Genomic DNA, 27,220 nt, shown 5'->3' on the forward strand with positions numbered 1-27,220 from the left:
GATAGTCTTTGAAGCATGGCTCCCCGCGCACGTGTTTCAGATGTCGCTCCTTCATCATCATCGGAGTTTGAACTCGTCAAAAAATCCTCATCTGACGAACTGAAATCCAATGAATAAGGTTCTGATTCGGCAATTGGGGAATAGTCCGCATCGGAAGAATCGCTGCTCCATTGACCGGCAGCAGCGCAACCGGCGCGTGAATCCATAGCGTAAGCGAACTGCGTCAGTGAGTGCGCGGAAGAAAACTATGGTTCTGTGCCCGTCCGGAAAGCAAAACGAGTGAAAAAGCTACAGTAATACTTCGTCTTATCGCCAACAAGACGTAGTTAGTTTTTCCGAGACCCCAAAACAGGAAACGCAATCACGGCGGCGTCGTTTGTGTAATTTAGCGCCGCACGGAAACAGATGTAATCGCGCGCCGGGGCGCAATAAATGAGAGAGTAACAAGCGGTCACCCTTCGAGAGATTAGAAACCAAACAGCCATCAGCTTTGCGGGCGCAAGAAGCGAAAACCACCCGAAGGACGAAACCGAAACGAGCCGGACCGCGAGCGCGCGTTCTGATGCGAGACTACAAGTTGCCGCGCCTCTTTGGAAAGAAAAAAAAAAAAAGACAGAGACATTGGCGCATTAAAAAAATTACACGTATTCCCGAAGCGTGGCAGCACATTCCAAGCAAGAGAAATGGGAGAAGGCGCGCGGCGCGCCATTTTGCGAAGCATAAAAAAAGCAACAACGAAGAGACATCGGCGCATGAAAAAAATTCTACGTATTCCCGAAGCATGGCAGCACATGCCAAGCAAGAGGAATCATCGAAAAAGGCGCGCACTTTAAACCAGCTGCACCGTGAACGCGCTCGGATGGGCAAGCGATAGGCGGCGCGCCGTTTTGGGAAGCGAAAAAAAAAATACAACGGAGAGACATCGGCGCATGAAAAAAATTCCACGTATTCCCGAAGTGTGGAAGCACAGGCCAAACAAGAGAAATGATCGAAAAAGGAGCGCGTTTTAAAAATAAACGCTATGCTGTACATGTACAACGAAAACCCTTTGGTACCAGGAAGCTTCTGCCGTACATGTGCGGCGAAAACCCTGAAGGGGTTAAGGGGAGACGTGGGTCTTAAAAAATGGTTTTTTAAGAGTTGGGTGAATGGCATAAAATTTAATACACTTATTGAGCTTTTTCTGCAAATTCAAAATCTCCAAGTAGATTTTTAATAGCTGCATTAGAACAAAAGATATGCAATTTCTAATACATATTTAAGCATATTTCTTACGGGGATTTTTGGCAACTTTGCTTTGTCAAACACAAAAACAAAGTATGTGGCAAGATTGCCAGGAAGCTGGTCTAGCCGGTGATGCTATTTATTTTCTTATAATGTTGTTCACCAAATTATAATTCTCGATTATCAGAAATAGTATGCAGCAAAAAAATTTCACTCACATTTACGTCTTTTGCATTCAAAGTTTGTTGAAGACAATCGGATTAGTATCACCGGCTAAACCAGCTCTCTGGCAGCCTTGCCACATACTTTGTTTCTGTGTTTGACAAAGCAAAGTTGCCAAAAATTCCCGTAAGAAATATGCTTTTAGAGATTGCACATCTTTTGTACTAATGCAGCTACCAAAAATCTAATTAGAGATTTGGAATCTGCAGAAAAAATTGGATAAGTTTGTTAAATTTCGTTCAGTTCATATCTTAAAGCAAATAGGCGCACTATGGGAACAAGGACAAAAGGGAGGAACCGACGACACAAAGCGCGCTTTGTGTCGTCGGTTCGTCCCTTTTGTCCTTGTTCCCATAGTGCGCCTATTTGCTTTAAGATATGAACCGTTACCAACTAGCCCAAATGGCTGTTTTGCTACAATATATTCGTTCAGTTCACCCAGCTAATAAAAGAAATAAAAAAAAGACCCGCGTCTCCCCTTAATTCAATGGAAACTCACTACAATGAGCGTTCTGCCACAATGAAAATCTTCCAATTCTTCATCAGTTGACCATGAAAAATCACGTGCAAAAAAGTATTTTCTCAATGAATAATTTTCCATAAGGTACTTCCGGATTTGGTAAATGCAACCAGATAGGGAAGGGGTGCCTGCTCAGGACTGTCCAATAATTCGGTATGTAAGCTCAACAACACCATACTGCGGCTCCGGTCTAAGACCCGTGTCTTTATATAATATATGCTTTTCTTTATCATGCACCATTTATCATGCAATAAATGAGCATCCAGAAGGGCCCAACCAAAAACCTAATTTGAATCAATTTATCAGTAACTAATAATTAAATGATTTTAGAGACCATGACATCACAATATCTTTTTTCTAGAGCAGCAGTTTCGTTCTGCACCAAAACATGATTGCTAAGGATAACAGCGCATAACAGCCTTCATGCAAAATTATGCTAACATGAGCGTCTTCTCTCACAACGGTGACACCAGCATAGGCAGCAAAAACTACAGCCCTAGCACATTGTGGTTTTTGAACTAGTCAGCAAATGGGTATAATTGGGTGACATTTAATGCAGCTTATAGAGCCTCATTTGCTTACACCTCAGAAGCACCTCCTTCAACTTTTTTTTACGCAAGTGAAACGGACATTGTCTTATCTTTTTCATTTTTTTTTTCTTTTTACCCCAACTCTTCTTCTATAGTAACCACTGCCTGCAAATGAATTGGCAAGAATTTGCTTGAATGGGCTTAGCAAGTGATCACGTGTGCACTGAAGAGATTTGTGCACCAGATGTCATGTCTTGTTTCTGACAAAAACACTGAGCTAAGGCACCACTGATGGGTTGACTATACTGCAAAGTCGAATCAGATGTTCCCAGTAGCGCAGCAGGTATAACCAGTTTTCTTTCACTTGAAAATACACAAGATGCTATAATATGCAGGAGTCTTCAATAAATTTGTCCTGCATAGATGGACAAAGAACACACCGTACATCTTCACAGCGAAGAAGCCAGAAATTAAAACAAAAGGCATCGTGTCTGTCCATGTCACCTAGTCTAATTGGGTTACTCCAGTGATTTTTTGGACGGACTCACAGCACTGATGACCTGTCTAGGCTTCCAGTCAAAACGAATGCTGGTTAACACTGGTACCGATTTTAAGTCAGCTAAAGTGAAATGGTGTCACCCAAGATTTTTTTAAAAATTTACATGCATTTATATGCATGATTAGCACGCAAAACTGCAACTTCAAGCTGTGGTTCATGATGCAACTTGTCAGAAGTGTTTTCTGCACATTATGTGTTTCCAAGATGTGTAATTGCGAAAAATATCATTTGTGGTAGTGACATATCCCGAATTCTTGCAGTAGTTCACGTCACCTCGACAGAAGCCTAATGTGTATCAGATGTCAAACAGAGACACAGAAATAAGAGGCCTTTCAATACACAAAAGTGTGCACCACAGTTCGGGAACAACAGGCATCCTTTACTAAGCACATGCTAGACTGTAAAGTACTCCGCTACAACAAACTAAGGCTTCAAGGCACAAGATAATCAATGTGCACATGAAGCAGAATTTAATAAGATTAGGTACAGTCAGCACACTTCTGTTAAGCATACAAAGGCCACATTTAGTCAAATATAGTGATAACACCAGGTTTAAGATAGCTCGCAAGCTCAGACAGCCACACTGACGGCAACACAATCTTTTTTGCCTTGCCGGTTACCGAGGTTTCCATCACCTGGAAAAAGCACAGCTAACATCGTCTCTGAGCACACTTCCCTGAAAATGTTGTGACATGCTAGTATTGCTTCTGCTCCCTCATCCTGTGGTACCTTCGCCAGCATTTGCAGCTGTTGAAGCCTCAGTAACTGATAAGTACACCCAGGCTTCACAAAAAGAAAAAAGAAAAGCTGATCACAGAAGAAGCAAAAAGTGAGAACAGGAAATTTTGACCTAATCCACCAGCAGTCAGCCGAAGATGTGGGAAGCATTTCCCTTGTTAACCGCCATAAGAGAAACCCTAGTCAATCTTCCATTTATAACATGGACCTCTCACACGAAAACTCTCAAAACATTACTGTATAAAAGCTATCCAACCCTATAAAGCAATACTAGTATGATAAAGGATATAATTAAATTGCTGGGGCTTTACATGCCAAACCACAATATTATTACAAGTTATGCCGTAGTGAGGGACTTCAGATACACTTCAATCAGCTGGAGTTCTTTAACGTACACCTAAAAAGAAGTATACGTGGGTGTTCTTGCATTTTGCCCACATCGAAATGCGGCCAACGAGGCCAGGAATCGAAGCCATTCGTGCTAAGCTACCACGGTGGGTAGTAGAATAAAGGAGTTCAAGATTATTAGTACCAGATTCAATTATAAAAGCATCAGAGGACTGTGTCGCAAGGCAGTTGAGAGGCTGAATGTCAGTCATCGAGGGGAAAATGAAACGGCGACTGATCTGAAGCTCAGTGCCTGGTTGACAGTGCAGGAACACGTCACAAGCGTACCCCACATCTCCATCAAAGCGTTTCGAAGATGGCACACATTTACACTTCTTACAAGGTTTGTGCAACCACAAGCAGCCATGAAAGATTCAAGGCTCTCCTGTCCCTCCGAGCACTTCGTCACTGTTGCCTTCAATTAACAGTCAACCCTTCTTCTGCCTTGCAATTGGAGTGAGTGGCCAAAAATGTTCAATATACAAATCCTATATGGAATAAAGACAAATTGCCCAAGAGGCCCGTGTTTGTTATACACATGCGCATGAAATGACCAGACAACGAAGCCTAAGAATGCACACCTGTGTCTCTAATGAAATGCTTTACTGAATACGCATGCAGTTACAGTTTCTACTGAAACGGAGGGAATCCTCGTGTGAAATTTCACATGTTATGACAAGAGGGAAAAGACGTTCTTCAAATATTCCAACAATTTCTGACAACCCAGAATGCAACCCTGAGGCACCACACTGTAAAAGTACTAAGAAATCGTGCACATATATAAAGACTCGGAACTTGGGTTCCCAGGAACTGCTGCTGCAGGCTTATGTAGCGAAGAACTGGTTGAAAAAAAAAATGACGGAAGGGGAGGGGCGCTTGCTCAGGTAGGGGTGCTTGCTCGGGATTTTACGGTAATGAGCATTTTGCAGCTATGCCTCAATTCCCTGAATGTGACAACAAAGGATGTATATGGGTATCACACGTCCGTGTTTGATAGCAAAAAGAACATTAATGAGAAAGTGTATTCTCACCAGGGTTTGGTGTAACAGGGGGCACCTGTGGCTGTGGAGTGGTAGGTGTGGGGCGTCGAGAGGATGGCAAAGCATTTTGGGGGATGAGGGGCAGCCCGCCAACACCTGGTGGTGCTTGCGACCCTTTGGGCCGCTGCCGAGGTGCTACCGACGTGCCCTCTGCAACTGGTACCTGCAATGATCTACACAGAAACCGATCATCAATGCAAAGGATGCTTTCACCTGCACAACAGGTTGAGCTAATGCTACTTTAAGCAAAAGAAAGTCGCAATGATAAACCTATGCTTCTCAAAATATCAAGTACACAGGCAAGTTTTAATACATTTAAAAAATCAAACATTTTGTGGGGCTAGTAACCTAATGTGCCAAAGTTACCTTGCAAATTTAATCTCTCATCCTACAAACTCTGGCAACTATGAAGTGGTACATGCAAAACATGCTGCAAACAGTGGGAGGTGAGCGTGACAGTTTGCTGCACTTGTGTGCTGTGGTTTGCTACAAATGCACTTTGTGTGCATGCGCCATGGCTCGGCATGTTCCACCACTACCGCGAAGGCGTCGGCGCTTCTCAGCGTGAACTCCTTTTACTTGTAAGCAGCGCAGTGTAGAGCGGGAATGGATAATAATAGACATACGATAATTTTGAGCACTAATTATGGCGTGCACAAAAGCATCACACTATGTACAGCAAACAAAATGACTCCATGGTGCAACATCAAGGCTCTTCCACTATGCTGCGTGACATACTGCTTTTTTTTTCGTGACTTTTAAATGCAATTTAAAAATATAATCCTACTCAAATTGCAAAAAAGACGCTTGAATCTGCCCTTATAATTCACGGTCTTTTCATTTTTCCACCAGGATCTAATCACCCATTCTCGCCAGCTGTCTGTCCCTTTAAATATGTGCTCTGGCTAATGGACTCGTGTAGCCAAAGGTTTCAGGATAATCCTACAGTCTACACTAACAAACTTACTTGAGAAATGGTATTAAGTGTGCCGCACACTTGTAGCTCACATAACAACTGCAGAACTAGACAAAGAGCTAGTATATTTTCAATAATTCATCATAGCTTTTGTGGATAAATAACTACCTGCAGAGACCATACTACGAAATGAAAATGTTGCACTGCTCCCAAAGAAATGTGCCCATGATAGAGTTATATACTACAAGGCCTAAGCAGAAATTCCAGGCCTAAAGGGAACTAACATGGGCAGTTTCAGTAGGCTGGTGCTACAGAGGAGTCATTCCATGTCAAGCCTCTCAGGCAATTTTGAAACCATCTCAGATTTTCTTGGAAAATGTTACGGTTATTTACTGCATTGTACAGAACATTTTCTCAAAATATTTTTCTTGAAAAAAATTTCTCGTCATATGATGCACTTCCAATTTTCGCTAATGTTCTGAAACATGGCTCCACAAAAAACAATGTTATATAACAAAGTTTGTTTTTCAGCAGAGCAATACAAAAGTTTGCCTGTTGAGCACTTGAAGATTCAGTATAGTTTACTGGCAAATGCAGGGTGGAAATACTTTTTGTGCAATGTCAACATTCACAAAATTTTGCCAGAATTACAATTTTTTTACAAGAAAGATACTGCAAATTTTGTTGCAGTTCTGAATACACTGCCCTGTTCTAGATGTGTGCTCCATAGAAGAAAGTGCACCTTTTTTTCTGAAAGAAATGTGAGAAACATGCCAAAATTTTAGTTTTTGTCCCATTTTCAGCCGTCATTTTCACATGGAGGTGTTCCCAAAAAAATGAGCTACCATCTAGAACTGATTATTTAGCACTTGTTAGAATACGGCAGTGTGCTGAAAAATAAAAAAAAATTATTTATGAAACAGATAGACAGCCTCACCTAATTAAGTTTACAATTTGTCTACCAACAAGTCTGTCTGGGAATGCAGTCACTAAAAACCAAACCCAACTGCAGTGAAAAAGGCAAGAATGCAGTCCTTTTCAGCAACCTTAACCATGGCATGTCGAACTAAAGAAAATATGGACAAATCCCCAAGCACACAAGACAAATGTTATAGCTACAGAAGGTAGCCTTAGTTAGCTAACAAAGGCTCAACAGCAGTTGGCAGCACAGCTATCAATGTATGAATTACAATAACTAGGATGAACGAAGGAAGGGGAATTTTAAGGGCTAGTTTTTCTTTGCTAGACACAACATTAATTTGAACTAACAGACTTGGCTTTCTTGTCTGTTAGTTCACATTAATGGTCAGCTGCCAGCAACATTTTACACCACACTGATGTAGGTGCACATGGTGAAGGTCACGGAAATCATGAAAACATGTTACCCACCATGAAGTCCCAAAGTTTCCCAGCTAACCAAAATGTCAAGTAAAATGTGCATGGAGAACTCCCGCACCCATTGCCCCAATTTAATTAATGAGGACTGTACAAAACACAGCATTGTGCAGTGTTAACCTGAACAGAATAATGCTACAAAGAAGCTCCTGAAACCATACACATGACACTGTTTGAGAAGGCAATATAAACAAAGACAAGCCCTACCTTGGAGGCTTTGATGATGACATTTTGCCCTCACTGTCACACTGAGGTACTGGAAGCTGTTCAATATTTGGAATTGGTGAATTCTAGATGTATAAAAAGAAATATATATTTAAATTATTATCCTGCCACAATGGCAGCATAAAGCTATTAGATACAAACATTCTAGTGACAGAGACGAATTAAGAGCTCAAGTCAATGAAGAAGAATGCAACATACATGAAGATTCTGAACAGGGCAGTCTTTGCCTGCCAATGAAAATGCCACATAGGACACCTGGAAGATATCTGGCCTCTTCTCAGGCTGGACTTCCAACATGTAACCTATAAAAGAAAAGTGAACAGCTCAGGGATATACAATCAAAGGACAAATATTATATATATATATATATATATAAAATAAATGGAAGAATGTTAAATATACAGCTAAACCTCGATATAATCTATTTCAATATAAATAAGCTCTCAATACAAAGAAGCACTACTTTTTATGACTTCATGTCCATAAAACACTGTGCAAATCTTAGTGCACTTCTCCAGATGACACCAGTGTACTGAAGCGAAAGTGACCTAAGAAGCATTCCGCACACAATCGACCAAGAAGAGACCGCCTTTGAGTTTATTATTTTTTTTTTCAGTCTTCCTCAGTCAACATGCTATGGTTGGTGTGTGTGATTTGGCTAGTTTGGCCACTTTGTAGGCAGGCAATCAGCTTTATTCGCGACTGTCAGTGACATAAAGGCAAATGTTCAGCTAGAAGTGACAAAGGTAGAATATATTTTCAGGCACAGACAAGCAAAAAGTATGAACTAACCGAATTTACAAAACGAAGCAGTTCGAATTAAGTGGCTTTAATATACACTGAAAACACAGCAGGCCAACCAAAATTTTATTTGAGTTAACCGAAAGTTTGAATTATCAAAGTTTGACTTATAGAGAATCTACTGAATCTATAATTCTACTATCGCGGGTTATTGATGCATACACCTGGATATGTAGCAAACTTAGAAAGGGAGCTTAGACTTTCCCTTCTCAGTTCCTCACACAACCAGTCAGGCCTGCACTGCAGCCACTACCAACATTCCACTCCTTCACATTTCACAGTCAAGCTAATGGCGACAAAGCCTGCACTCTAAAAAGCCTTTGGGGCGTCTTTCTGTCACATAAAAATAATCTTCATGAGGCCTGCTTGCAGTTGCTTTGTTGAAAACTCTGCACTCGCTACTATCCTATCAAGAATACTATGCCACGCTGATAGCTTGCATGGCATTCAGGGCCTGGAAAGATTGGGAACGTGGTGTTAAAGTGAGGAAAGGCACGCAAGATACGTGAACATTACTGTTGTGCAACAGAAAGATGCCTCAAAGGGTGTGACTATCTTTAGAGTGTGAGCAACCAATAGTCTTTTTTTCTTCCACTGAAAGAGGGGTACAGCAAAATGAAAAAGTAAGTCTGCAATACTCCCAACTCCAGAAAGAGCAACATTTCTGCGAGTGGCCATAGCTTTCTTTTAGCCACTCCTGTGAAGTTTTCTTGAGAATCAAGACATAAAAATATGACACCATTAACAAGCCAGACTAGCACTCACGGATGAGGGAATGCATCTGCTTGGAATAGCGCGAGTTGTCAGGTATGGTGAAGTTCCCACTTTGAATTGCCAGGGCGCTCTCACCAAAGGGCAAACTGAAGAAGCACAACTTGTACAGCAAACAGCCTAAGGCCTATAAGGAGTGGGAAAAGAGTGACAATAATCAGCCTCTGTGACAATAATAAGCCTCTGTATGTGGCTGCCCACATTTGCTAGACACTATAATCAATACCTCACTACAAGCATGGAGAGAATGATCACTAAATAATAAAGAGTTACTCATCTACTCGCAGAGGCAGAAGTAGTAGTGAGAGGCAAATGAGGTGAGAGAGGTCAAGGACTGCCCCTATGAGCTGTACACTCAGGCGCTCCTCTTTTTTCGTACATAAACATACTGGCCCAAATTCCCTGTGCATGCCCATAAGAGACATTAAATGCAATACACAACAATAAAAGCAGCCTTCCAGGTACCACAGGGTGTAGCACCAGCCAAATGATGAGTTCAATTCACTAGAATAAAATTTAACCCTTTGAGGGTCGAATTTTTCGCAATATCCAGTCCGAAAATGTGTAATTTTTTTATTGCTGAAATAAATTCTTCAGACGATTCTATTTATAAAAATAGTCTAAAATTTTTTTTTCCTGACCATAAAGTGGCAAAAAAATCATTTCTGTTGTTACATACACATGGTTTATTCCTAGTAAAATCAAGCAAAATCCTAAAAAAAAAACCTTATAATTTTTTATAAATAAAAATTATGCATTGTATTAAACAGAGCTCACAGACATACAACAATAAGCACACCAGAGTACTTTTCCGGTTGAAAATGTTCGTGCTCTAATACTAAAAACTTTTCAGCCTGTGATAGTATTTGAAGCATGGCTCGGCGCGCACGCTTTTCAGATGTTGCTCCTTGATCGTCATCGGAGTCTGAACTCGTAAAAAAATCCTCGCCTGACAAACTGAAATTCAATGAATCAGATTCTGATTCGGCACTTGGGGAATAGTTCGCATCAAAAGAATTGCTGCTCGACTCACCGGCAGCACAGCAACCGGTGCACGCTTCCATAGCGTAAGCGAACTGCGTCAGTGACCGCACAGAAGAAAACTTTATGGTTGTGCGCCCGTCCGGAAAGCAAAATGAGTGAAAAAGCTACAGTAATCCTTTGTTTTATCGCCAACAACAGGTAGTCAGTTTTTCCGAGACCCCAAAACAGGAAACGCAATCACGGCGGCGTCGTTTGTGTAATTTAGCGCCGCACGGAAACAGATGTAATCGCGCCCTGGGGAATGAACGAGAGAGTAATAAGTGTTCATTTTTTGAGAGATTAGAAACCACACAGCCATCAGCTTTGCGGGCGCAAGAAGCGAAAACCACCCGAAGGACGAAACCGAAACCTGCCGGACCGCGTGCGCGCATTCTGATGCGCAATTGAAAGCAGCCGCGCCACTTTGGAAAGCAAAAAAAAAGATGGACAGACATCAGTGCACGGACGTGCATCGGCGCACTAAAAAAATTCCACGTATTCCCGAAGCCGGGCAGCACATTCCAAGCAAGAGAAATGATCGAAGGCGCGCGTGTGAAACCAACCACTCCGCGGGTACACTCGGTTGCGCAAGCAATAGCTGGTGCACCGTTTTGCGAAGCATAAAAAAAAGTAACAGTTTCGCCGCAACGGCGAAGCAATAAATGCGATAGCAATAAATTGGAATGTAACGCGAAGAACGAAAAGCAGCTTGAAATTGCCAGTGCCTTGCTCGAGCCCAAAGGATGCATGAAAAGAACGCACACAGGACGAGTGCGAACTATCATGCGTCACAGCTCGACACTGGAAGCACACTGCTCAAACATAAAGCAGGATGCACGAAACAAACGAACAGGTACACACAGGACGAGCGCGAACTAACTGTCCCAGTTATTACTTATTTCTGTTTGAACAGCGCGCTCCTTTCGCAAAGGCGGCCGCTGCAGCGAGCGAAGCGACCTTTGTACGCTCTGTGACTTCAGCAAGCGACCTTTGTACGCTCTGTGACTTCAGCGCGGACATCGCGGGGAAAGCACAAGACATACAACCCCCCGCTCCCCCGCCAGCCGCCCCCTTCTTTCCTCGAGATAAGCGCATGAAGGCGACCACGCCCTGTAGGTCGAAGAGCAACTGGCGTTCACAGGAACGGGGCGACGATCTTTAAAGCGCGCCCTGCGTGCACATCGTGCCATCTATGTGGTAACTAAGAAAGCATGCTGATATAAGTGGCGTATATAAATAGCTCACCGTTAGCAGGCTGAAAGACGGTGCTGTTGGTGGCGTAACCGTCTAACGCCGTGCACTGGAAAGCGGGAGGTCGCCCGTTCGATTCCGCGCGTCGGAAAGTGTTTCTGAATTATTTTTCTTTGTGGCTTTGATATATATATATTGAGGGGGTCCGCTCTACGTACGGCTGGTGCAGAAGCCTAGCTCCGGTCCCAGCCACAAATAGTCGTACCGTGCATGGGTCAACGTCCCCTTCCCGTAGAGCGAGTCATCGCAGCTACGACGGGTTCGGGCGAATAAGGCAACAGGCTAGAAAAACAAACAACACTTTATTGCTACGCTAGCAATAACGCGTAAATGTCGCGTAGAGGGATAGTCCGCTCTCGTAGAAAACAAAGGGTAACGCTTACACCTTCGGTCGATGATCGGCTCGCGGGACTTGGGGCGGTGAGGTGTTACCTCGCAGGTCAGTAGGGCACGAGAGACCGTCTGCCCGTCTAACGCCGTGCACTGGAAAGCGGGAGGTCGCCCGTTCGATTCCGCGCGTTGGAAAGTGTTTCTGAATTATTTTTCTTTGTGGCTTTGATATATATATATTGAGGGGGTCCGCTCTACGTACGGCTGGTGCAGAAGCCTAGCTCCGGTCCCAGCCGCAAATAGTCGTACCGTGCATGGGTCAACGTCCCCTTCCCGTAGAGCGAGTCATCGCAGCTACGACGGGTTCGGGCGAATAAGGCAACAGGCTAGAAAAACAAACACTTTATTGCTACGCTAGCAATAACGCGTAAATGTCGCGTAGAGGGATAGTCCGCTCTCGTAGAAAACAAAGGGTAACGCTTACACCTTCGGTCGATGATCGGCTCGCGGGACTTGGGGCGGTGAGGTGTTACCTCGCAGGTCAGTAGGGCACGAGAGACCGTCTGCCCGTCTGCTCGGTTGTTTTATTCACCTCCCGTGTCCCTCTCCACCGCGAGGATTGTTTCCCTCGCAGGGCGAGTCCCCTTTCCCGCGAGCCAGGATGCGAGGATTGCCGCGAGGAGTGGCGGGAAAGAAGGGGTTGTCCGGAAAGGGCGACTGTGCTCCTCTCCTACTGGTCCCTTGGCTCCCGCCGTCAGTTCGCGATTGCGCCAGCCTTAAAGGGGCCCTGCAACACTTTTTGAGCAGGGTCAAAAAGCGCTGCCAATCGGTAGTCTAGGCTCCCGAGAACACGTGAGCCAAATATTACAGCGAAGCGAGCGGCCTGGAATTTACAATAAATTCTCAAAGTCAGCTGAAAATCGCTTTCTCTTCTCTCGACAAATGATGTATTAGTCTGCAATATATGACGCGATTGTCGGCAGTTCCACCATTGGCTGATGTTATAATCACGATAACACCCTCATTATTACCTTAGTTGTTAATTTTGAGTTCAATAAGTTGATAATATGTATGTTTATATTGTGTTATGCCGTTAAAACACCGAACAAACATTAATATTAGCACTTCCGGTCTCACCGACAGCTCGTCTGCTCGTAGTTGCGTGGTTACGTTTTCTTCACCATGTGCAGTGCCGAAATCGTGAATTTTTCTGTGCTTTTGACCATCGCCGGTTGCCGTTGAGAGTGGCAGCCGTTCGAGTGTTGCCTCGTCAGCTGGAAACTGCATCGTCGGCACGTTCTCACGACCGACCGAGGCAGCGGTGCAGCATTTCTCCGATAACAATGCTGGTGCCGGCTAGCTTAGGATACCTGTGTTCGCTGTATGGCGAGAGTCCCATTCGCTGTCTGTTCAGTATGTCATCGAGCCGTGCCTCGGCGTCCCCTCCCCGTAGTCTCAGGTTCCCAAGAAACCGCGACCCAGCAACCAAGCAGACTCGCATTTTCACGGTAGCTGCAGACAGCCGGGGGATGGGTCCGCGTCGGCCCGATGCCCCACGATCCTTTCTTCTAGTCTTTAGTTCTTTGTTGCCGCCGCTCGACGACGATATGACGACGACCGCACGAGCAGACCGGAAGTGGTGCCACAGACCACGTGGTTGCGCCGAGACGCCAGAGAGAAAAAAACGAAAAAAAATGCCGCCGGCGCTGACGTCGCCTCCTCGCACCTCTGCCCTCCCTCCCTTCACGCCGCGCGCAGCTTTCCGCGCGCTCGCTGCGTTGAGTTGAGGGAGAAAGCTGCGGAACGTGATCTCTATAATTTGGTAACACCACTTAGACTTGACGGATTCGAAAAATTTTTGCGGCATATGACTCGTGAAGAGTCATACGTCAATAATGAGACTATTCCAATATAACTAAAAAAGGTGTTGCAGGGCCCCTTTAAGGAAAGGAAATGGGTGCGCGTGCTCTCCCACAATATATATAGACATATACATATACGGTGCATGACTGCGGCGTCGGCAAAAATCAGCCGAGACTGTCCATATAATTGCTATCGCAATAAAAAAGCAAGAACGGAGAGACATCGGCGCATGAAAAAAATTCCACGCATTCCCGAAGCGTGGCAGCACATGCAAGCAAAAGAAATGATCGAAAAAGGCGTGCACTTTAAACCAGCTTTAAACGCGCTCGGATGGGCAAGCGATAGCCGGTGCGCCGTTTTGGGAAGAAAAAAAAGAATACAATGGAGAGACATCGGTGTATGAAAAAAATTCCACGTATTTCAGAAGTGTGGCAGCACAGGCCAAGCAAGAGAAATGATCGAAAAAGGCGCGTGTTTGAAAAATAAACGCTATGCCGTACATGTACGACGAAAACCCTTTAGTACCAGGAAGCTTCTGCCGTACATGTACGGCGAAAAGCCTCAAGGGGTTAATCGTCATACTTGTGTAGATGGTTTTTATCAATACTAACGGTAGTTCTGCTTAAAATCAAGGCTGCTCAAAGTTCCTTGTAATATGAAGCAACATGTTAATACATTACAAGGACAATATCGCATTCTACCTCTATCCAAAGCGACTCGCAGCCAAAAACCCGACTTGTACTTAAAGGGGCACTAAAGGCAAATACAATTTATGTCAGAGTGAAAGCCCAATCTATGACAACTTCTAAACCGGCAATATTATCAACAGCAGTGCCCTACTTACCGAGAAATTAAGCTAAATGTATCACATGATGAGCGCCACGAGTGGGACATTTTCCAAGTGATCCCGATGACGTATGGAAGTCGGCCTACAATAAATCACTAGTAATCAAACTAGCAGCAGTAAAAAAAGAACATTCCGAGCATCAAAAGACGTAATAAAATGCTGTTTGTTCGTTTCCGCTTGATTCATGGAAAACAAAACATCCATGGCGTTGCCATGGGGAACGGCGCGCGTGGTTCAAAGGTTCCGTTTTCGCCGAACTGTGCCTCGCCCGTCTCAGTGGTAGTTTCGGGATCGCGTACTGCCGTGCGTGTTTTGCGCGCTCGTGAAAGTCGCCCTGACAGAAAGTTCGACAAAATGCCGCATGCCCAAATGGTGCACAACGCCAGTGCTGCAGCAAGGAAACCGGTGTGTCTTTTCACTGGGTGCCGCGGAATGAACCCTTACGCTCGAAGTGGCTTAGTGTCATGCCATTGCGCCAGCGTGCTAAACAGTCAAAACCTCTGCGTGTGTGCTCGCTGCACTTTCGAACTGAGGATTACGAGACCAACCGCAACTTGAAGGCTTTGAATGTGCCCATCCGAGCAAGTCTTTGCCGCAGCGCCGTTGTTGCTACTGTGGGTCCCCCTACTTCCGCTCGGCTGCTACTAGTGTCGGCGGCCGCGCAGTAAAAGCGGGCAACGTTGGGCACGGCAGCAGTGACGTATGAAAGTCGTATTTTCAGGCGGGAGATCTGAAGCGCGCTAACGCGATGCGGACCACTAAAAACGTGATTTTATTTCAAAATAAGCACTTCCTTGGCACAAAAGCAGCACTACGAGGTTTCTGTACCACTATTTCAACAATCAACGTCGACTTAATATTTGCCTTTAGTGTCCCTTTAATGAATTACACGAATGAATTACAAGTACAGTCGAACCCGGGTATATCGAACTCGCCAAAAAACGTTTATTAGTTCGATATATGGCATAATTCGATATAGGCCCGCTATAGGATTTAATGACACAAAGGCACATACAAATAATAAAAGTACTTTATTAATATGGTGGCTTACTTGCGTGCCCTACTTTGGAACAAAATAGTCCTGGATTTTATTCTGTTTCAACAACTTCGCTGCCTGCGACAGCACGCACGCCTCCACGTCCAACGAGTCGGAGCAGCCTTGTATATTCACGCAATAGCGCCGGACCAATGCAAGTGCACTAATCACTTCGGAGGATGTAGGCAATGGGCCATCGTCAATTTCCTTATTGCTGTCGCTTTGGCTCGTGGTCGGCACGACGTCTGCAACGTATTCCTCATCTTGTAGCTGGCCCATGACGGCAACATCATCGTCTGCACTGACGAACTCATCGAATGTCGATCCGTATGCGGTGGCGACGCCGGACTTCTTCTCACCGCGCTCGACTAGATTTGTGATTTCGAGTTTTGTGGCGAACGGCAAATTCTACCTCTTTGCACAAGCCATGACGACAGCGCGCCAAGAAAGTTCACAGAGCGCCAACAGGCAACACCACCAGCACGGACCACGCTGAACTCATGGAAAAGAGGCAGCAGCAGGCACGCAAGCATAAAGAAAGAAAAAATGGCGCTCACTTGTACCGCCTCCGCGCCTCGGAGAAAGCGCGACAGCCTCTGATTGGCTGTGAGCGCTGCGAGCAGGCCAGGATCATTTTTTGCAGGGGGGTGTTCGGCCGTGCACAGCCGGGTCTAAACCACTTTTTCTAGGGTGGCGCCGGCAGTTTTCCCCGCCACCGCGAGGGAAAGCCAACTTGCTGGGGCACTTTTGAGGCACATGGAGTTTGATATATCGGTTGTCGTTGCTATTTTCGTTCGATGTAGCAGTAACTTTTGCTATATATTCTCAATGTAAATTTACCGTGTTTAGAAATTGTTCAATATACGGGATAATTTGATATAAACGGTTCGATATAGTCGGGCTCGACTGTAATTGTGGTTAAAGGGGCCCTCCAACACTATTCAAGCTCAAATTTTTACTTGTGGGTTGCATAGACTGAAGGATGCAATGATTAATGCAGCAAGAACGGCAGCGACAGGGGCACGCAGTCTGAAGTTATTCAGCCTAGAAAATTCAAAACACAAGAAAAAAACATTGGCCACGTATCTGCATGCTCCGCTGCAAATGCCGTGTAAAGACGATAGAGGAGGCATTGTGTCTACGCTGCGTGAGATATGGACGCCATCTGGCAATACTTCGGGAAACATGAGCTTGTGCAGAGGGTTTCCTTCCTCCGTGGCAGAGGGCGTTTGTCGGTGCGCATAGCATGGCATTTTCAGCGCAGCCGCAGCTTAAAGGGGTACTGACACCTTTTTTCGAAGGCGAGTTTACTCTGCCATACATATCTCCTGTATGCAGAGACGGCTCTGAGCAAGTGTGAAGCTCAGCAAATGCTGATAAGATATTTTAATTTGATATTAAAGTCAATTTTTCCATGGCGCACCTACTGACATCGACATTAGCTTGACGTCAGGCTACAGTACAAATTCTGGTGACTTCACGCAGCAGTCTGGCTTGTTGTGATTACGTTAGGTACCGAAACTTCCAAGATGGCTGCTTGTACGTCATCAAAACTTCCAAAATGGCCGCTTGTGCGTGGAAACGTCACTATATATTGTGCAAGGACGTGACGAGAAGCCCATACAGTGTTGCGACGTCAGGGTACAGTAGGAACCGAAACTAGCTTTTAAAAACATACTGTAATTACTTTTTCAGGGCGCACTCGCGCTTAGCACTACCTTTTCTAGGCTCTTGAGGGCTTGACCTTTCATTTGACGCAAAAAAACGACAACTGAAAATATTCGTGTCAGTACCCCTTTAAGAAACTAGGGTCTTTAGAATTATGTATCTATGTATTTTCTTTTAAAAGAACACACCACCTAATACTTACCTAGTGATGTCGCGCCTCGGATATGCGTAATAATTACTTTTTGATCGACAACGTTCACAAGTATGAACAGCCATACCAGTTCAAGATGGGTGGGTGGTAAGCAAGTGATTCAACTTTGGCTGGGTGGCTGAATCGGGTGACAGACAGACAAACAGAAAGACTGACAGACAGACAGAAGACAGACAGACCAAAATTTCTGCGTTTAAGTTCCCCAAGAAAGACTATCGTCTTTAAAAAAAGCCTATCCTCAATTGATTTTTGTGGGGTCACATGACCACATTTCACTCGCCAATGGCATTGCAAGCCACCACCAATGGAATGAGCTGAAAGGTCCTACGTAGAGAAAGCTTGCACACCATTGTTGCCTGTTCCATCCAGCACAGTCATCACGCCGTTAACGCAGTAACAAGAAATGTGACACCGTACCCCGAGAAAAAGGGTAAGACCAATAACAATGCGTCAAGGAGAAAAAATTTCACCTTTTAAATGCCGTAACACTCACCAGTGCACAAAACATGCAAAATGAGGCTGCTCAGGAGGGTACAAAGGCAAGAGGAAAAACTTGCGCGTAATGAAAAACCCCGTGTGCACATTTTTTCTACGTGCCACAGGCTAAAAAGCAGGCAGCACCCCTACCGTGTTTTATAAGTTGCACAGCTTCTTTTTTTTTATGACACTGTCTGTTTACAGCAAACAAAGATTCCTCGAACTCATCGGGGGTTACCGGCAACGCTTGAACAACAATCAAGAGTGTACCGCATGTGTGAAACGAGGCAGCTCGTGAACGTACACAAGCATGAGAAAGAAGCGAGAGAAGCCTTTTGTATGGACATCTTAACCCCACAAGCAAAAAGCCAGAGGGGAAATGGTAGCCAATGCCTATATCGTGTTTTGTAGTAGCATTTTTCTTTGTTGATTTTGTTGCAATGGCATCTATTTGGCGTTCAGTGATAAAGCACGCAAAAGAAAACCTGATAACAATCTTTTTTTTGATACATTGCCTCGATCACTTCTAACGTTACATTTATTTAATCAGAGGCCAGCGCTCTTTGTCATTTCCACTCGCAATAGTTACGGCGAGTGCCACTACACGTTGATGCGGTCGGCAGCAATGTAGCGATTTCACTGCATGATTAAAACATTAAACCTATTGATATTGGTGCTTTGACCTATGCTAAAATTATCCCCAGCCATCAGTCCACGCAACCCACAAATAAAAAATTCAAAAGTGCTGGAGGACTCCTTTAATGCACATCATGGTGGTTTCATAATTACTTTTTCAGTAATCAATTATGCATAATCAGTTACTTTACTGACGACAAGCATAACAGACAATGTAACTTTGAGTGCATGAAGTTTGTGGGAACAACAGAATGCCTGCTGTAGTACCCCGCAGCAGCTTCGTGGATACGCAGCTTCATACAGGCAAACGCAGGCGCTCAGAATTCATTTCCTCATCTTAATGTTCCAAGAGACAAAACAAATCACCATCTCACACCACTAGTCATGAATTTAGCAATGAAGGAAATGCACCAGCCGCAGCACATTCAGATGCAACGTCAACTATTAGGCACACCACAGACAGTCCAAAAACTACTTACAAGAAAACTAACCATCTGCCGCTTCCATAATTTTTCACAAACTTTGCCTCATAAATGACACATTCCAGGGAACAGTTACATAGGTTTTTATTAGGGGTGTGCGAATATAAAAATTTTCTAATACGAACACATAGCTTCGAATACGAATCAAATACCGAATAATCAAAAGAGGTTTTTCCACAAGTAATCTTTTATTTTACTATATATTTATGTAGAAAACAGTACACTTGTATGCTATCAGCACAAAATCTGTCATTGCACCAGTGGTGTAAATCGAGTTAAATCACGAGGGGGGACGCACATCTTGCCATAGTGGCCATTTTGTTTTTATCTTTATTTATATTACTAATATTAAAATCATGCTTTGAAGTAAAATTAAAAAAAAAAAAGAGCATGAGTTTCCAGCTCATGTAATTGCATTGTTCTATTGAGTCTTCTCCGAAAGCGGTCAAGCAGCAGTTTCGATTTTAATAGTTTCACATAGCTGAAGGGTATTGAACACAGGCCTGCACACACTCAGAATAAACGGGCATTAACAAAAAAAGTTGACTGCAATTACTTAACTCTCAAGCACTTCAAATATATTGCACTCGAAAGATAAATCTCGAGGGTGGACAATACAAGGGGTGTCCCCCCCAACCTGAACACAAGGGGGGTCAGGACCCCCCTGACAACCCCGTGATTTACGCCAGTGCATTGCACAAAAGAATATCTGTACTTGCCAGGAAGTGCATGATTGTGCTATATTTAGTTGAGTTTGTGACTTAATGGCTTATGTTCAATTTGCATGTTGAACAAACTTTTTTTCTTTCCTTTTCTTGATGTGGTAGCACTGTATCAGAAAAAAATAAGAAAAAGCTTTTGCACCCGCCTTGGTGGCTTGGTGGCTGTGGCGTCATACTCATAGTGAGTATGAGGGCGCTGGTTTGATTACTGCCCGGCTGCATTATGAAGTGGTGAAATGTAACAACACCCATTAAAGAACACCAGGTAGTCACAACTGATCAGGATTCCCCCACTATCATCATCATACTGGGGTTCTGGCATGGAGGAAGGAAAACTCAGGAGAGGCCCTATCGTATCCCAATGCATTGCGAAAAGTGTGGCGGAAGTGACGTCAGATTTATGGGGCAAACAAACCGGTATGGGGCAAACAGCAGACGCCCCACAGCGTGGTCTCCGCGGTGGTTCGCTTCTGCTCAGATTTGTAGTACCGGCGTAAAACACGTAGTAAAACATTGCAAGCAGATGTTTACCAGGCTGTTCGTGCGTGGCAGGCCCGAGCACTGCGTGCTGAAATTCTTCGTGGAGCGTTTTTGTGCAACAGTACAGAAAGTACCGGTACGTGCCGTAATCAAAAACATTCAGCCCCTCCATCACTGTATGCGAACTCACCTAGCAGTGACTTACGCGTTCTGCTGGGCGTTAGATCTTTCTTTTCCTTTCTCGTAGCCCGATTTCCCGATCTATTGCCCAATTAGCGGTTCTTTGCTCGCGTATATGGAATGAGCGCAGTAGCTATTCGGCGCAACGCCAACCTATAGTTGACGTAACTTCACGTCGAAAAGAGGACACCGCTGTATTCTATAGGCGATCGTGCACATAAAGTTTGTAATTCCAGTGCGCACACAACACAAGCACGCAGCGAGTGCACACCGAACAATACATACATCACGTAGTCCGATAATAACAACAAAAGTTTATTGCCCTTTCGTTGAACGACACAGCCTCTAAAACGTACGATGCCTTCAGCGCATGTTATGTGCGGCGTGTCAGACGCCAAAAACAAAAGTTCACGTGAGTTCTGAGTTGACAGAATGAGTAACAAGCAACAGAGCGCACATCCGAGAGCTTCACACGCAAATACCATGCCTTAGTGATCAGCAATGAAGCGAACGTATACGTACACATGAAAAGTGACACCCGGTACTGTCCGCAGTAAACGCGATTTGCACCAGGTATACGCAACAGCTGGGCATTGCATAGCTTTACTAAAGAACACACAGAAAGAGCAGCATGCGTGAATCGACCATACTCACGGACAACTTTTCTTGGCAATGAAGAGAAAGCTACGCGAAGTGGTCCGGTATGGCGCGAGTCACGTAACGCCGTGGAAAGCGATGGCTAGCGTTGCATTTTGACGCAAACGCTGTTTAGCGTCTAAGGCACAGGTAAAAAGTGCGACTTTTTCACGCATGCAAAAACGCAAAGTGACAAAGTATAAAGTACAGCTCAGACCACTTATAACGTAACCGCTTACAGTGCAGTACCGGCTATAATGCGGTTTTTTCTGACTCCCGTTTACTCTCCCATAGAACTCCATGTATACGCATACCGCTTATTGTGCAGACCCCCGAGATGAAAGACCGGTTATAATGCGGCTGCCGGAACATTGTCAGAGATGCGAGGGTGCGAGCGTGCTTCTCAGCGGAGATGCGCCGGCGGGGGAGAGAGCGGCGACGGCATTACAAAGGAGGAGGGGACGCGGAACGAACGAACAAGGAGCGGGGGGGAGAAAAAAAAAGGGGATGGCTGTGGGGGACAGCAGCCCGGCGCAGGTGCGTGGTGTGAGGAGGGGGAGCGGTTGCGCGCCGACGGAGAAGCCTTTGCCCCCTTCGGCCGCTTGACATGCGCGCTTCGTGGTTGCTTCGTCGTAGAGCGCAGATATCGCGCGTGCAACCTCGATTCCCCCGCAAGTAACAATGCTTTGAGACGCGATTGAGCTTTCGCCTTTGACACCAACAGGCGGACTTACAAGCTTGAAAGACTTTTTCAGGACAAGCTTGAAAGACTTTTTCAGGATAGTTGCCGCGGCTGTTCTCCCGATCGCGAACCGAAACTTCGTTTCACGCGTGATGCCCTCGGTTTAGCTCGCGAGTGCGATCTTTTCTACTCCCGATCTCCGTGTTGCCTAGGGCAAGCTTCTCGTGGTGGCATGCCAAGTTGCAACGCACACGCTAGGCCTAACGAGCGCTAGCTGCCATGTCGGCGGCCGCGGACTACAGAAGTTGCGGTTTGGTGCCGAGTCAATGAAACATTTTGCAATTGTTGACTTACATCTTTTACGAAAACGCGGGCGTGCGTGTGAAACACTCGAGTGGTGGTTTGTGGTCGCCACCGTTTTCGACATCGCGGACGCGCAGTGTGTTACCGCGGCGACTTCCCGTGACGGCGCATTTTTTCCGCGTTCGTCATGTCGGCAGCGCAGGTCCGCGGACGCTAACAGTTCAACATTTTCAAATGTAAGCAGATGCAAACTTACGCCCCAGTCGCATGCCGCGATAGTCGGAATCGCGCGCCTGCCTGTTGGTCATGTTTTGTACACGTGCAACCTTTCAAAAATGTTGTTTTGGTTATAGTGCGGTACCGCTTATAGTGCGGATATTCGCGACTCCAGCGACTTACGTTATAAGCGGTCAATGCTGTAAAAGAAATACAGATATCTCGCTTGTGTGCGCTGCGTTCCGTCTCAAAAAGCTACATGTAAAATATGAAGGAGTATTTTATATATTTCACGCAGAAAATATGGACGAAGTTGCGGGACTATATTCATTAGCGGTAGGATACGTGCATTGTGGCTCTGTAGCCTTCGCTTCATTGCCAAGAAAAGTTGTCCGCGAGTATACACCGCTTGCACGGCGAAAAACAAACAAACAAACAAACAAAAAAAAGGCTGCAAAGTCTCGCGATGCGCGCATGCGCTTGCAAACGTCGCGACGGAAATCGCGAAATGTTTCGCTGCGCCTTTGCTAGGAGGCGATGCGGGTGTTTGCGATGTGGAGGCTTCATGAATGTGACGTCAGGGCCTCTTCTTAGTATTCCTTCCTCCATGGGTTCTGGCACCACAACACCCCCCCCCCCCCCGAACTTAATGAGTTTTTTTTTAATTTATATATATATATTTCACCCCTGTTATCACCAGTCGACACTAAGGCAAACGGGAGTATTTGTGGGGCCTTTCTGCCACATGATTATCATCGGGGTTGCTTGCCTTTCCTTTCTCGAAAACTATGCGCTGGCTACTTTTCTATCACGTACGCTATGTCATACTGATAGCCACACGTCTCTCGTGACCGGGAAGTACCGGTTGTGCGACGATAACGCAAGGGAAGCCCACGAGATAGGCGAGATTTTTGTTGGGTGGCAAAAAGACGCCCTAAATACGCCTTTTTTGTCAGAGCTGACAGAGCCGCAACTCCTGTTCAAGATGCGGTGTCGACGGCAGGCGCATTATTTCGCCGCTTCGAGGACCACCTTCGTGCACTCGTTGCTGCCGGCAGCAAACAGACGCTGGCGAAACACCGAGATTAGAGAGATCGCACAAGCGATACGCCTGGGTTCGATGCGCTTTCGATGGATTCTAATGGCACGCTGTCAGGAACACAGCATAACTACGCAGTATATTCTTCACCTGATGTGTGCCGCAGCTAGCTAGAAGAAATATATGTGATGACACCACAGTAAAGGTTACCGAAAGTGCCCACTACTGGTGCTACAATCGAATCATTTCGGAACTATGTCAAGTATAGTGGCTTACATCGCGACACAGTGGACGGACTCGTGCAACTTTCGTCGATGCATGCGCGTTGTACAGCATTCCGCTAGCGAAAACCGTCGCAGCTACACACGGGATGAGGTAGCTCTGCAGCATAGAGCCAAGCATCCCTAATTAGCTGTGTGCAGCGCGTCACTTGCTAAGCTCACCCAGTTAAGTGCTGGGACGTTCGCTGTAATGTACACGTGCGTTTGCCCGTGTGCAGCGAGTACGTTCTTAGGCCAATGCGGCGACAACGAGCTGCTTTCATTTCTGCAAGCGACTCGCACTTAATTGAAGCGGTCCCGCACAAGGGCACGGCAGCGAACGGCGTGTTTGGGTTGTAACCTGTTCTTAAAAGCGTGCAGTACACTTACACCAGCGGCAACAGCGCTAAGCCACATGCACTGCCGAGCAGGCAGTTCATGATTTAGATTCCTTAAGATGCTTATCGTTGACAGGTTTGTCGCGGAAAAGTGCGACGGCGTGTTCGTCGGTAGCTGTCATCACACCCCTGTGTATTTCCTATACTTATCCATGTAGGCATCATCGCACTCGGGCCGAAATCGTAGTAATCACTTGTTGACCGTAAAGGCTCAAAATTGGAAGTTCTTCTCAGTAATAGACACGACCGAATATTCGAAAAGATAGAATATTCGAGCCACTTCGAATATCCAAAACTTTTCTAATACATGGTTTTCGAATCGAATGTGAATATTGCAAATGTAATATTAGACTGATATTGGAAACTTTTGAATATTCACACACCTCTAGTTTTTATGTCACATTACCCCAGTGTAACTCTCAAGCAAAGAGAAAATGAAAAACATATCTTACCCAAATATCTGCTTTTGTCGTGATAAGTCTCCCACTGTAGAGCTCCACCATCTCAGGTGCACGGTAGGCTAGCGTTGTGTACCTGAAAACAAACAAAACCATTAACCACAAAGAATGAAAGCATTGGCATCTTTGATAAATTGAATTTGCTGAAATTATCTGTGGATATAGTAGGTATGCAGGGTGGGTGCAGAGGGCTGAAATCTCAAGCCTGATGAAGAAGATGTATGGATTTTACTAACGCAGTGGCCAGGCCTGGCCAAAGAGTGCCAAGAAAATGAGTAATAGGTGCCAATGAACACTACAAATGCTAACAGTAATGTAATTTGACTGTATAGTAGCCTAAAATCAAATCACAGTAAAAAGAGTAAAATACATATTCAAACTGTTACAATAGGGTGTGTCTCTTTAAAAATAAACTGATGAAAAGGGAAGAAGTGTTGTCGTGCTGACACCAAGCCGCTCCAAAGACAAACACTCTTTGTCCTCCTCTTCTTTCATCTCTGCTGTCGCTTTAGTGTAACACTCCTCCATTCACAGTCAAAGCCCACTGGGCAAATAACTGTTACGCGCACTCAAGAGTCACGGGGATGACAGCGTTTTAGGTGGATGAACAAGCTGTGTCTGCCTAGAATGGAAGCCATGAGATATGAAATGAGCAATCAAATGGGCCATATCGCTTAGGCAATCAATGATGACAAAAAGGCCGCCTTGTGTAGTGGTGTCCAAAGTTGTACTATGTCCCCTTTGTTGTTGCACGACACATCTATGTGCCATGAATTGTAGCTTATCTTGAAGCAGTACTGGGATGCAACCTATGGAGCGGAGCTACACTATGTGCTTCCTCAGTGTCGCAGATAGTCTGGGCAATAGAAGAGTCCGCATGAGCAGCGAAAAGCAGAATGGTGCCAAGGAAGCTGGGGGTGGTCTAACATGATGATAGAAGGGGCTGTAGCCGGCAGCTTCATGCTTTGCAGTGTTGTAGGCATATGTGATAAAGAATAAGATGCCATTCCAATTTTTGTGGGGAATTAATGTACATTGAAAGCCCATTCATCAAAGTTCTGTTGGTGCGCTCGACAAGACCATTTGTCAGCGGGTGACATGGGGTCACATGGAGAAACTGACAAGCACAGAGATGCAAGAGCTCAACTAGGTCGGCCACGAACTGGCGGCCACGATCGGTCACAATAAGACGAGGGGGTCCATGACGCAGCATAATGGAAGACAGGACGAGGCTCGAAACATTGATAGCCATTGCCATCGCTGTAGTTTCAGCATAATGCGTCAGATGGTCGACGCAGACTATAGCACAATGGCTGTTATTTGACAAGTACGGGAATGGGCCAAGAAGATCCACTCCAACCATTTCAAAAGGAGCTGAGGGTGATGTCAACAGGGTGTAGGACAACCGGAACAGTATTAGAGCACTTGAACTGCAGGCACTTGTCACAGCCGGCCACATACTTTTCTACATTCTGTCGCGTACTAGGCCAGTAGAATAGACCCTGAACGCGGTGGCATGTTTTGGTGTAGCCCATGTGCCCAGCAGTCACGTCGAGCACATCTTCTCAAATCCTCAGTGACCGCTAAGGAGAGCCGTGCAATCCTTTTTGTAGAACAGGCCATCTTGGATAACAAAACCATTCTTACCTGTAGGCTGAGCAGCTGAATTGAAGAGGGCATCATCCAGGCTACGGTCATTGTACTATTATTGAAGGAAAGTGGCTACGTTTGCAAAAAAAGTGTCACCAATGGCTGCTAGAAACTCGTCAAAATTGTCAGTATCACATGCAGTTGAAAGAGGGAGCAGCCTTGAGATACAGTCAGCATCCACATGATGACAGTCACTCTTGTAATGGATTGCAAAGTGAAATTCCTTTAAATGTAGTGTCCACTGAGCAATGCGGTCACATGAGTCACGAAGACAAACCAACCAATGTAGTGAATGGTGATCATTAACTATCGTAAAGTGGTGCCCGTAAAGATATGAGCGAAACTTACAGACAGCAAAAGCCACAGCGAGGCACCCATGCTCAGTGATGGTGCAAGTGTGTTTGGCCTCGCTAAATGAATGGCTGGCATAGGCAATGGCATGCTCAGCATTGCCAAAATGCTGGATAAGGAAGGCACCCAGGCCAATTCCACTTGTGTCAGTGTGTACTTCTATTGTGGCGGAAGGGTACGGAGGAGAGCAGGAACTTAAGTGGACAAAATAAGGAACCAAAATCCGCTCTCCAGGTGAAAGGCTTATCCTTGAGCAGAAATAAAGTCATAGGGTAGGCAGTATCAGCAAAGTCAGGCACAAAACATCGGAAGTGCGAGCAAAGGCCCAGATCGCATTATGAACTGCAGTTGTTTAGAGGGCCCCTAAACCATCTCCGGTTTTTTAACATTTCAAGTAAACATGTGCATAGAGTTCAGAATGCCATTACAACCAACAATGCCAAATGCGGCAGTGCTAAGAGCTGTGGGCGTGCCACTAAATAGAAAAACAATCCTGTGCTCCTCTCCAGGCCTTTTGGTTTAACCAGCATTGGCTGTCACGTCAGCACCAACACGAACCTGTTTGTGTGCAGCAGATATAGCTGCACTAACTGCTCTTTGTGCAAGGAGGAGATGAACCGCCGAACGACGTGCAGCAAAGGGAAGAGTGAAATGAGCGAGGGCTGTGTTTCAATCATCAAACACATGTAACTA

General features: G+C 45.2%; 1 protein-coding gene across 3 annotated transcripts in view; it reads right to left on the reverse strand.

Moving 5' to 3' along the window:
- LOC119396577 (AP2-associated protein kinase 1) overlaps positions 1-27,220 on the reverse strand; it is a 105,869-nt gene that overhangs the window by 45,349 nt on the left and 33,300 nt on the right. For all 3 annotated transcript variants that reach the window (XM_037663852.2, XM_037663866.1, XM_037663860.1), the window contains exons 6-10: positions 24,521-24,602; positions 9,323-9,455; positions 7,955-8,058; positions 7,739-7,821; positions 5,212-5,393 (exon numbers count right to left, since the gene is read on the reverse strand). In XM_037663852.2, coding sequence (XP_037519780.1) covers positions 5,212-5,393; positions 7,739-7,821; positions 7,955-8,058; positions 9,323-9,455; positions 24,521-24,602 — 584 coding nt within the window. The remainder of the gene's footprint in view (positions 1-5,211; positions 5,394-7,738; positions 7,822-7,954; positions 8,059-9,322; positions 9,456-24,520; positions 24,603-27,220) is intronic.

Source organism: Rhipicephalus sanguineus, chromosome 1, assembly GCF_013339695.2.
Source record: "Rhipicephalus sanguineus isolate Rsan-2018 chromosome 1, BIME_Rsan_1.4, whole genome shotgun sequence".
In the NCBI taxonomy this organism is placed as follows: Eukaryota; Metazoa; Arthropoda; class Arachnida; order Ixodida; family Ixodidae; genus Rhipicephalus; species Rhipicephalus sanguineus.